The 12,466-nt window shown below is 47.7% G+C and overlaps 1 protein-coding gene across 2 annotated transcripts in view; it reads left to right on the top strand.

Moving 5' to 3' along the window:
• Positions 1-12,466, top strand: part of SCUBE1 (signal peptide, CUB domain and EGF like domain containing 1) — a 1,931,683-nt gene that overhangs the window by 763,615 nt on the left and 1,155,602 nt on the right. The window contains exon 7 of one of the 2 annotated variants that reach the window (XM_086922262.1): positions 254-343. The exons of the other annotated variant lie outside the window; for it this stretch is intronic. Within the exon in view, the coding sequence (XP_086778388.1) occupies positions 254-343 (90 nt within the window). The remainder of the gene's footprint in view (positions 1-253; positions 344-12,466) is intronic. 2 annotated transcript variants of the gene reach the window in all.

Below are 12,466 nucleotides of genomic sequence, written 5' to 3'. Positions count from 1 at the left end.
TTTTGTTATTTTATCTTTGTGTGTGGCCCAGTACTACTTTAATCGTTTACTTTTCCTCCTTCCATTTCCCTTTACCTTCTCGATTTAACTATTGGTGTTTCACTTTTGCGAGGCGCCTGAAAGCTGTGGTGTGGTGATTCATAACTTACTTCTTGTCTTTGGTTATACAGTGACAAGAAACTGTCTTAGGCAGTGGAAAGTTGAGCTTTTGATTAACCAAATGCTCCATGTTTGTCCCCTACTTGTGTTTTAGAGAAGGATGAGGCTGCAATTGAGAGTTCTGAGTACAATACCACGTCAGTAGCTGATGTGGACAAGCGTGTGAAACGTCGACTACTTATGGGTAACACTTTTCTTCCACTTCTTTTGTTGTGCTGGCACTTTTATATATGTTTCTAATGTCGTTTACGTGGCAGTAATTACACACAAACTCTTATCTTCAGAAATGTGTGTCCTTTCATGTTTTCTTGCTGGCTTGTGAAATACGTCCTTTAACACATTAGGTTATTAATTACTTTCAAGACGAACATATTGAAACTTACTCGGTTATGAACATCAAAGCAAACGTGACTACATTATGCTACTGAAAAACCCAGTAAAATGTTGTAAACTGTAGGTTGATAGGTATACTATGAAATAATTTCACGATTTCCACGTTTGTTGGTGTTGCTAGCCCAAGCGTTTGCACATACCTTAGCATCGTATTAAACAAACCAAAGTCAGACCGAAGGAGTACCTGGAAGGAAAAACAGAGGAGCTCAGACATCGCAGAAAGGTGCTGCCTGGCGATGGTGAGATCCAAAGAAGAACAGGACTGTCCTACTTTTACACATCTTCTGTTCCTGATGTGATGGAGAAGGAGCGAGTGGGGTGGGATTCCTGTTTCACACAGGTGCAGGCTGCACCCACAGCTTGGAGTGTTGTGATCAAGGGCCTGCAGTGGAAGTAGTCATCAATGTGTCATAGAAAAGACTGCATAGTCAGGAGTTTCACAGGTTCAATCAATCAGGGGTTAATCAAGCGCTCTGTTCACCTGTGAGGGTCTCTAGGCGCTTGGTGGCTGGGGGGTTGGAGGGGGGGGGCAGCTCCGGACCAGTCGAAGAGCCAGGTCTTGATGCTCTTCCTGAAGATGTGCAGAGTGGGGGAGCTTCTGATGTTGACAGGGAGCTCGTTCCAGGTCTTTGCTGCGATGCGGGAGAAGGCTCTTCCGCCTGCTCTGGTTCTGCGGATGCATGGGGTCTCTGCCAGGGAGAGGTTAGCGGAGCGGAGGTTCCTTTTGGGTACGTGGAATGAGACTCTTTCGTTGAGGTATTTAGGTCCGATGTTGTGGAGGGATTTGTAGGTGTGGGTGAGTAGCTTAAAGGTTATTCTCTTCTCGATGGGGAGCCAGTGGAGGTCTCGTAGGTGCTGGGTAATGTGGTTGTGACGTGGGGTTCAGAGGAAGAGTCTGGCTGCGGTGTACGGGCTTGTTTGGAGCTTGTTTAGCAGGGTATTGTTGATTCCGGCGTAGAGGGCGTTACCGTAGTCCAGTCTGCTGTTTCTGAGTGCGTGGGTGATGGTCTTTCTGCATTCTGGGGGGGATCCACTTGAAGGTCTTGCGGAGGGAGTTGAAGCAGGTGAAGGCGACAGCGTTGATCTGGCGGGTCAGGGTGAGGGAGGAGTCTAGAATGAGAAAGTCATGAACATTTAGTTTCCACTAGGGTAGGTTGGAGCACCACCACAGTATACTTAGACATGTCTTTAATAGTTAACCCCAAGGGGATCTAGTCTTCTAGATACAGTGGTGTTAAGTTCCAGGAACTAAGGACCCTGTGCACCTCCTCTAAGTTAAAGACATGTAGTAATCCAACCACTAAGCTTCTCTTATCTTGGATGATCTCCAAAACCCTGACAGGTCAGTGGATCAGGACAAAGTGGGTGGGGATGTTCCAGAAGATGGGGCAAGAGGGATAACCCCCAGTGGCCCTAATTCTGAGCATGAGCAAGACGAATCTGAAGACATCACCGTGATGAACTCTGATCCGGGGGATAGTGTAGATGGCACAGAGGGTGTCCTTAGAAGTAGGTCCCCCTTTATTTCTCCTGGTAGGGTCCAGAACAGGCATAGGAGATCTAGATCTCCTTCTGCTGAGTCCAATGCTTCTGGACATTCCATAGGGACTCCCTGGAGTAGGAATACCCCACCTGATCAAACTTGAGAGAGTTAGACTCAAGCTGAGACGAGATCAATGGCCCTTGACAAGGAGGCCCAGGAAGTCCCAAAAGCTAGCAAAAATCTGGGATTAGATTCCCATGGTGGCCGCCCAAGCGTACCTAGAATCAGGGGACCATCCTTTTACACTAGGAACCTGAATAGGCTAATTCTTCCTTACCAGGAGGGGGGTGGCACTAAGAAATGGATGTCTGCATTAGGGAGGGCCTGTTAAGTTCAAGAGGTCCCTCAAAGGCAGTGGGCAGCTATCCTGTGGTTCTCCTTTGCTAACAAAGGTAGAGATAAGCTCCTCACTGTTAGAGGATGCTGACAATTATTCAGTACTCAAGAGTGCACTCATAGATGGGTTTGGCTTAACCACTGAACCATATAGGATTAAGTTCAGAGACAGCCAGAAGGCACACACCCAGGACTGGGTAGACTTCATGGACAGTGCTATTAAGGCACTGGAATGCTGGCTTGATGGAAGCAAGGCACAAGACTATGAGGGATTGCAAAATTTGATAATGAAGGAGCACATCCTTAATAACTGTTAGAACCAACTGTTGCACCAGGTGGACTGTGATCTGACCTCTTCCCAAGAATTGAGAAAGAAGGCAGACAAATGGGTCGCACCAGGGTTCAGCAGAAAAACCATGAAAGTGTAGGTGACCAGAAGAAGCAATATTCTTCTAAAACCCAGGTGAAGGTTGGGGAAAACAGCAAAGACAAAAAGGAGTCTTCTCAAGGTCCCCAAAAATCTGCATCTGTTTGTGAGTTCCAAAACTCCAAGAAAGGCAAAAATAAACCTTGGTGTTATTTATGTAAAGTAAAGACCCATTGGACAAGGGATGTTGGTTTTCCTCAGGGCAAGGTAGCTACTACGACTGCTCCTAAGGCAACTGCCCCCCCTTATGTTATATTACTGTCCATTTCTAAAGCGCATGTTCACCAGAAGGTCTCTTGGCGCTGGGTAGCTGATGCGGCCTTAGCTCCCAATTACTGGTAAACCTGATTGAAAAGCCATGTCTTCAGAAGTTGTCTGACTCTACTGTAGTTAGGGGTAGTACTAAGCTCCAAGGGTAGTGTGTTCCATGCTCGGGCAGTGACGGAAAATCTACACCCTCCAGTCCTTTGTTTCTTATGAGATGGGAAGACTAGGTGGCGTAGATGACTGGATCTCAGTTCTCATCAGTACAATTGGTAGTACAACAACCTAGTGATTAGTTGGGTTAACCTTGGGTTGTGATGTGGGTTCTGGCCTTCTCCAGCTCAGGTTGTTCTAGTCAGTGATGGTGGCATTGATCATGCCACCTCACTAGTAAGTCCCACTAACTCGGGCGAGTAGTGGGTGCAGCCAAGCCGGCGGCAAAGATGGCCGCCAGCGAGTGAAGCTCCGGAGACTAGCCGGCCTCGGGCACAATTTCCCCCGAATAGCTCCCTCCTTCGTCCCCCAAAACCTGAGGACCAGACGGCGGAGGCGATGCGGCATGTGGTGACCTGAAAGCTGGGTGCTGAATTCCATCAGTGGCGGAGATCCATTTAGCCATAGGAGGTGCGGGTCGGGTCGGCCCTAGTGAGACTGGCGTCTCCGGGCGCAGCGTACAACATCCGCCCGACACTGTTAGAGCTCTCCACAGGATCACAACTCTGCGGGACGGGTGAGTCAGGCCCGCGGCTGTTGCGCTTCTCCCCCTCCCCTGCTCTCCCAGTCTGCTGTGGCGGCTGGGCTGGCCGCTCCACCCCCATCGCTTCATTATACTTAGTCTGTGATTCCAGATATATCATGCATAATACTAAAAAAAGCTGTATTTTGAATAGACTATCTCTTGAAAATCAAAAGTTGTAATTCTAGCATGGTATCCATATGGTTCAACCCCAAAATTAAAATAGATAGCTCACCAGAAGCTGATTCACCGATTGATGGAGACTGGTAGGCAGGGACCGGCATTAGGTGGTTTGCAAGCTTTCTTCACCAGAGCACTCAAACGATCAATCTGGACCCCTTTCGTTCTCAGACCTTGAAGCTTACTAAGGGGGTGCTCCAGGGTTCTTGGCTTAGCCACACCTTGTTTAATGTGTATGTGGCCCCCCTTGCTAAAATTATTAGAGAATATGGATTAATTCCCTATTCCTACGCAGACGACATCCAACGTATCAATGAAAATAACATGTACTTACCCAAACATCGTTTAGCTGAGGGCATGCAAGCTATATCTGGTTGGATGACAGAGAATTTCCTCCAGCTGAATGCTGCCATGACCAAGATCTTGTTATATGGCACCACTCAAACGATTTGGTCCCCAAATTGGTGGCCTGCTACATTAAGCCCTGCACATACACCGAAACCCATGGCTAAAAACTTGGGGGTCCGACAGGACAACCCTCTATCTATGATAGACCAAGTAATGGCCACCTCAGGTGCCTGCTACCACCCCTTTAGTCTTTTGCATGAAGTGGTCTAGTGGCTGCCCTTATCAGTTCATAGAACTCTGATTCAAGCTCTGGTCATTAGCCGGCTTGATTATTGTAACACTTTCTTAGTATCGGCCAATGAATCCGTATTGATTAGAATGCAGATAGTCCAGAACATTGCAGCGCGTCTGGCCCTTAAGGTGCCTCCTCAAACCTCTTCCTGGCCTTTGCTGAGGCAGCTTCATTGACTTCCAATCCACTAGAGAATTAAGTTTAAACATTGCTGCCTAGCCCATAAGGGTCTTTATGGTGTGAGTGCGACCTACCTGGCGGAAAAACGTTACCTGCCGAGCAGACTGCTTCGATCAGAGGGCAAAGGGCTGCTTGCGGTCCCCCATTATAAGAAACTATGTACAGGAGGCAGAACCTTTGCATATCTAGCTCCAAAATATTGGAATTCTCTGTGCGTGGAATTGTGTAAATGCTCCAATCTTCTCCGATTCAGAAAACTCCTGAAGACTGAACTATTCCGTTACTGATCTCTCTGACCTGTCTTTCGACTTTTGTGCAGCAGGGAGATACTCCTTTGGGGGTGATTCCGACGCTTTATAAATCCCATACAAATACAAATACAAACCAATATACTCACCTGATTGGTCAAAAAAAGGAATTACTCTTATCAAAAACATTTCTGATCGCAAACTACTACTGCTGAGAGTCCAGATCTCAAAACATCCACTACTAACAGATAGTCCCTTACTAGCTGCTCTGTGTCCAGGGTATACAAATTTCTTCTACCGAACCCCCTTAGAAATGGCACTCATACTGATCTAAAGTGAGAAGCAGAACTGAACGGTAGCAATATAAAATTTGACTGGAAAGGCATGCATAGATCTAATTTAACAAATAAGATATCACTGACACTATCCCAAACCAAATACATGATTATTAATAGAGCCTACTGGACCCCCATTAAACTTATACAGGACCCTGCATGTTGGAACTACGGTTTACAGGGCGGCCATATGACCCACATGCTCTTTTATTGCTCCATCTTACAAACTTGCTTTGACAATATATTTAAATGTTTAAAAAACAGCGTGAATATTAATCGTACCCAGGAAGTAGCGTATGAATTTCTGGGTGACTTAGATACCTAACTGAAAACTGAAAATCATAGATGCTTACTAGATCTAATGCCGACCCTTGCATGCAAACTGAATCTCAATAATTGGAAAAACCTCAGCATAGTCTAATTTCAGATGTGTTAGCAGAGCGCACAACACTTCACTGCAACTCTCTCCATGGCGCCCACTGCACAGACCCATGTGGGACTCACTTGATGCCACCTCCTTTAACTTCAAACCTACTTAAATTGAGTCACTTCCTATCTGCAGAATACATTACTCTACATTACACTAGCTCAGGACAACTCTTAATTATATGACAATATGTATATGTTTATGAATATACAAACAGGACTGTATATCAAGAATTAGATTTAGACCGATGCACTGTCTTTACCCAACTCATTCTTCTGTATGTGCCTAAGATTGTAATCTCTCAATGTAATCTGTTTATCAGGGATGAACGCAGTCTTTTGATTCATTGAGTTTATTCGCTGTCTTTATGTTAATGTATAATGTAATGAAATCAATAAAGATTATTTGAACAAAGAAAAGAAAGTTTGGGCCTGGAAAAAGGTTCATTTTGGCAGGTCAAAATGGCAGTTTAAAACTACACACACAGACTCGAATGGGAGGACTGAGACATCATATTTGAAAGGGCTACTTAAGTGGGTGACACAATCAGTGCTGCAGGCTCACTAGTACCATTTAATTAATAGGCCCTGGTGCCAGGCAGTTCCACTTTACTAGGGACTTACAAATAAATGTAATATGCCAATTGGGCATAAGCCAATTCTACCATGTTTTAAGGAGAGAGCACATGCACGTTAGCACTGGTTACCTGCAAAAAGGGCCAAGTCCAACACCACCCCCTTCTGCCAAAAGCCAGCTTAGACTAATCAGGACCTTGATGGGCTTTCCTGCTTAAGTGATAGAACATTTATGAACGCCCTGTCATGCAGGCAGGAGCGGCTGCTACTGGACGGGAGTGGTGGGGCAGGGTGGGGGTGGGATGAAAAAGATTTTTTTTAAACGCACTACCTGGTTACAGCCGCCAAGCTGGCTGCTGCCTCTCCTCCGTCCTCTTCATCTCCAGCCGGCCACAACCTATCCTCTGTCTTCTTCATCTCTAGTCGAGCAGCAGGAAGCATCCGGGCTCCCAGGCTCCCCACAGCCAATCACAATGCTGCAATGCAGTGTTGTGATTGATCTGAGCGCTGTGGTTCAGTGCTGAGACAGCCAGTGAGAGCTTGGAAATGTTTTTCACCCAAGCTGTAATGCAGCCTGGGTGGAGAACATGCAAAGTGCGCATGAGGCTTTGGCCAGCCCTAGACAGCTGGCCAAAGCGATGTGCTCACCACTCCTCTCCCTGCAGTGCTTTTGGCGTCACGGAGCCCACCTCTGCCTGCACATAACCAACTGAAAATAAACATAAAATTATATTAATGCTGCGTTCTTATCATTTTATTTTTCCTTCTTGAACTGCTCGGAGAGCAGTAGGGCGACACTCTTCAGCCTTAGCGGAGGAGCCGCCCCTGCATGCAGCAGCACTTGTTAGTTCTACGCCTCTCTGAACTCAGTGGGATCCCTCTGTTTAATTTCTCCTGAGCCACTGAATTGTGCCATGGGCAATACTTCTCCTCATCAGTGTATCCTATCTGTGAAGCACCTAACCTTAACTTGTTCACAGACAGAACCACCATGGCCAACAAAGAGATGTGGCCCATTCTACCCCTTGGATCAGATTTCTGTCCCTAATCCAAGGAAAACTCTGCCTTCAAGGAGAGTAAGCAACAGAGGCCCCTGACAGCTGTCAGTTGCTAGGCCATCCAGGGTTCTCTGACCGCTGCGGTTTCTCAGAGTGGGGGGAGGGGGCACCCTACTTCCACTCTCCCTCCCACCAACCTAAGGGTGGTAGCCTGAGACTAGCCACTCAGCCAAGGGTCTGTACCCTAAGCGTGAGCAGGTTACTGGCGAGCTAGGTCTTCCGGAGGGAACAACAAGTCCCCTCGAGAGTGACACTCTGTGTCATGCAGGGGTCTGCCCTGTATATGTATCCAGCCCTCTGCCTCTGTGACAATGTAGGGGTCAGAAGTGGCCTCACCAGTGTTAGTCTTGGGCTGCTCTTTTCTCAGAGCTGGCGACCACTGATCCACTGGTCCTCCCACTGTGGGTTGTTTCCACCTCCTAGCCCTCCATCTGGGCCTCTGTACCTCCCCCTTGGGAGCAGTACTCCCAGAAACAGAGCTTTCAGGGAGCCTTGTTCGGCCACCCTCCCCAGATTTCCTGCCACCAGGGTCAACATATTCCCCAGAATGCAGTTGACAGAGACCCCGTTCACCTTGACATAATGGAAGTTAAAACTTCCACTCTCAGGGATCACCAGTCTACCTTCTGCGTTCACCTCCAAACTATAGGAGATTACGGTATGATCTACCTCCTGCCATTGGGGACTACTTACCCCTAGGGCCATATTGGCCACCCCTGTAGAGGTCCCATCAGTGAGTGGTTTCTTAGAACATACCGAATCCCCCCCTTGTGTCCTATTTGAGAACAATCGAATCAGTGGAGTTTGAAATGGGCCACCACCCACCAGAACCTCCTCCCTATTTCTCAGAAGGGGCATGGGAACCTTTTCCTCCCCCTTAATCTGGGACATGTCTGGGTCACTTTTAACCTCCCCCTCCCTCTGAAGGGGGAACCTGAACCACTCTTCTTGGGTTCACCCCCAAGTGAGCTTACATTCAATAAGGTGTTGGTGTAGCCTCTGAAGACAATTACCGAACATATGCTCTCTTGCAAACAGATCATACAGATCTTTACAATAAGGGGGTCAAGTCATCCCCCTCACCTGAATGCTGAATCACAGCGCTGGTATCCAGGCCCTGCTCTGGCTCCTCCAGCCTGACCATCTGTTGTGACTGGCAACTGCTGGGCCTCTGCCCACGCCCTCAGACCCTTTTGAAACTCCACCTTCCTGGTACTCATTTTGGCATGCTGCCAAAATACCTTGGGCTCAGCCACAATGTAGTTCTCCAGGTTGACGAGCTCAAATTCCTTTCTTGCAGGTGAAGTCGCCGGCACAAACAGGCAGGCAGAGTAAGGGTGAATATTGATAAAGCATAAGAGGCCAATTAAGTAGAATTTAAAACTCTAATTAGTCTCAGATTATTTGTAGGAAAGTAGGATCTGCTTTCATGGTCACCCCCACTTTTCGCTGGTTTTAATAGGTTTTACTGACTAGTCTGACTGGGATCCTGCTAAACAGGACCCCAGTCTTTGTGCTTCTTCCCTTAATTGGACATGGTGAGTACATAGGTACACTCCAGATTGGCTACTGGTGCACTCTTGTAAGTCCCTAGTATATGGTACTAAGGTGCTCAGGGCATAGGTACACAAGGGGTCTCCCATGCGCTGAAGCATGTATTATGCCACCCATGAGAGACCACTCAAATTCTGACTACAGGCCTGCCATTGCAGCCTGTGTAAGCTGGTGCTAGCACCTCTTACGACAGATATAAGTTTCCTTATATCTGAGGTCACGGCACTTCAAACCTATAAGTCACCCCTAAGGCAGGGCATCCTGAAGGCAGGATGCTCGGTTCTAAGTGTGAGGGTGCCGTTGCATGAGCAGCGCACCCCTACAACCTTCAGAGCCAACTCTCTCGGGTTGTAAGTGCTTCAGCTATTAAGCTACATAGAGTGGCCTTGCATCATTAGGAAATGGCTCATCCTAAATTGGCTGTAACAAACCCTGTCGTGTTTGGTATCAAGCATGTTGGAATCATACCCCCCATGCATTGGAAAGCTCCTATGGGAGGCCTTCATTGTTCCTGGTACCAATCTTCGAGACCTGGACACTAAACTATGGCTGTTGCCGACCAGAGACATGATTTTGCCCTCTTACTGCAGAGCCAAAGCTCGAGCTGGGGAAGGCAGGACAATAGGTTTCCTGTCACAGGGAGCTGTGACCACCTCCCAGACAGGACTTCGTGTATTGGGACTGGGTGGGGGCACTTGGCAGCACCACCAAGACTGCTTGAAGGGCGCATTTGGTGCCCTCCTTGCATACTCCAGTTCAAACCAGTTCAGGGAGCCATAGGCTCTCGCTCTGGAGCAAAACTAGACAAAGGACATGGTAGTATCCTCCCCATTGTAGAAGTAGTGTGGCTCACTGGTTAGAGGCGGCAGACCTGAGAGCAGAGGACGGCCCGGGACCAGGGTTCGATTCCCGGCGCGGCAGGTTTCTGGACCAGGGTCAGCGGACTCGATAATTCTCTCGCCTCGGTGCCCACTCTGATCAGCGATCACACTCGGCAACTCTGGCCATTAGCTTGCCTCATCTTCACAAACGGCCCCACCAGACCGCCGGGGATGCCTGGTCTCACCCTGGAGATACCCATTAAGGGACCATCTCTCAGGGAAGCCAGGAAGGGTTTCGCAGCGGTCGAAGCGCCTTGGGACCCTACGGGTAAGTAGTGCGCTATATAAATGCCAATACATTTACATTTACATTGTCCAGCCCCTCCTCTGGGAGGGACCCCTGAATCATTCCAACCCTTTCCATAGGGTACTTAAGGGCTTATCTGTGGGTGGGTCCCTAGATCGTGGGACAAGATTCAAATCCAATACCACTTCTTCTTCAACCATCTGGGCACACTGGACTTTGCTGTACTAAGCTTTGGGAACCAAGACTGCAGTGGGGAAGACTCCTTCTGCTCCTGGTCTCATCGTCCTGCAAGTCTGCTACAACGTGATTGCCTGTGCTCCATACAGGTTCTACACAGGACCTGTGGACTTACAAGACACAGAAGGAACCTCCCTTTGAGTGAAGGAGTCACTCTCCTGCGTCTGTAGGCACCGCAACAAAGTGGACCAGTCTACTGATCCTTGGCTCCAACAGACTCTGAAAGGCTCAGCAACACAGGGGGTGGTTCTGCAACTTCCTTGAGGCCTGCGCTGTCTTCTCACTGCGTGCACTCTGTCAACTTGTCATTACCAAGTCTTGTTGACTCTCTCCTCCAGAGATCTTCGGGCTCCAAGAAACTCTAGCCTCAAACATCTCCTCCAGCCAAGATCTTGGCATGCACCGTGGACCTTCATCCTTTGGTTACCTGCCCGAGGTCCTCTTGCGACTCCTGTGCCTTCAGCCTGTGGGTCCTCTTGAGAGTCTTCTTTGGCTCTTGTGGGCTCCCCTGCTTGCTCTGGCCTGTTCTGAATTACTCGTTTGTGGTGAGTCACTTTGACCTTGCAGAAACTGACCCCTTGGCTCTTGACATCCGACATGGGACAGCTCGTAAATGGCTCCTGGTCTCCCACAGCGTCGCGTAGTCTGCACATTTGCAACATCAAAGGCAAAATAAAATCTCTGACATCGGTGGGCATTCATCTTCCGTGCACCCTGGTCACTCCTTAGTGGCATAGACTCTGTCCCTTCTTCTTGCAGGTACCTCTCATCCTGAATCCACCTTTGGGTTCCCCCGGACACTTTCACCTTCTTTGCCAGTGGCATCATTTCTGAAGTCCTCCATTACGGTCTACGGTAGTTTCCGACGTCACTTCGCCCCCTGCGCACCCAGCTTCCATGGTGTAGGTATCCTGGTTCCCGAGGTGTGGCCCTCCGTCCTCCACGGAGTATCTACAGGTCCCGCTGGGAGGGGTCCTTCTTCTTTAAAATTGCAACTGCGACTTACCTGTTGACTTGAATTGAGTACGCGGTTGTGCTCCCACACTGCACTCGACCTCTGTGGGGTTCCAAGATACTTACCGTAGGTGGTTCCTTGGGTCCCCGGCTCTTCTACATCTTCTGACTTGAGCCGTGGTTCACATTCCACTATTTTAATATATGGTTTGGCCTCCCCCTGCAGACCACTGTGTATTCTATGCTATTTACGTATTCTATTGACAAACTATTGGTGTGTATTGAGTTTATATCTACAGGTAGGAGATAATACATTGTGTAAGTGAGTGTTAATAATAAATACATGTTTCTATAACTACACTGTGTGGTTTTTTTTCACTTAACCGTTACCATAAGATTAAGTACTGATAAAACAAGCTGCTTTACACTCCTTCTGGGCTAAGCCTGAAGGCTGCTTTCCACAGCTACCACTTAGAGAGCTTTCTGATGTTCTCTAAGACCACTAAAATCATAATACGGGTTGTCTGGATTAGTGCAGGGTGCTACACTTACATAAGTGAGCACCATATACTAAGCCAGCCTCCTACATTATTTATCTGGGATTTTCAGTGTAATACAAAATAACTGAATGGCACTGCGTAAATTCAAGTCATAATCCTCACCACTGTGAGTGATTGGGTTACTGGTTAAGGGGAGTGAACAAGATCACAGGGAGAAGCCACGGGCAAACCCTGAATTAGCCTGTTCTCATTGCTCGGTTATCTTGGCATTGAGCAATCAGGCTTAACTTAAATGCAATGGGTAAAGTATTTATGTAGCATTTTAAACAGTAATACAATTAAAACACACCACAAAAGAGATGCCGCACCAGATTAGAAAAAAAGAGTTGATGTTAATAAATAATACAAGACCAACACAATACAACCAAATTCCAATCAGTAGATACGGCGATATGCAATTTTAGTTTGAAATCTTTTTATTGATTTGATAAACAAACGAGATGCAGCAAGCAATGAAGCCCAAGTCGTGGGCCAGAAGCCTACTTAGTGCTACGCAGAGCATAAAAATAAAACAAGATGAACCCCTTTGCCC

This window comes from Lissotriton vulgaris, chromosome 1_1, assembly GCF_964263255.1.
Source record: "Lissotriton vulgaris chromosome 1_1, aLisVul1.2, whole genome shotgun sequence".
Lineage (NCBI taxonomy): Eukaryota > Metazoa > Chordata > Amphibia > Caudata > Salamandridae > Lissotriton > Lissotriton vulgaris.
This window is presented reverse-complemented; position numbering and strand designations above follow the sequence as displayed.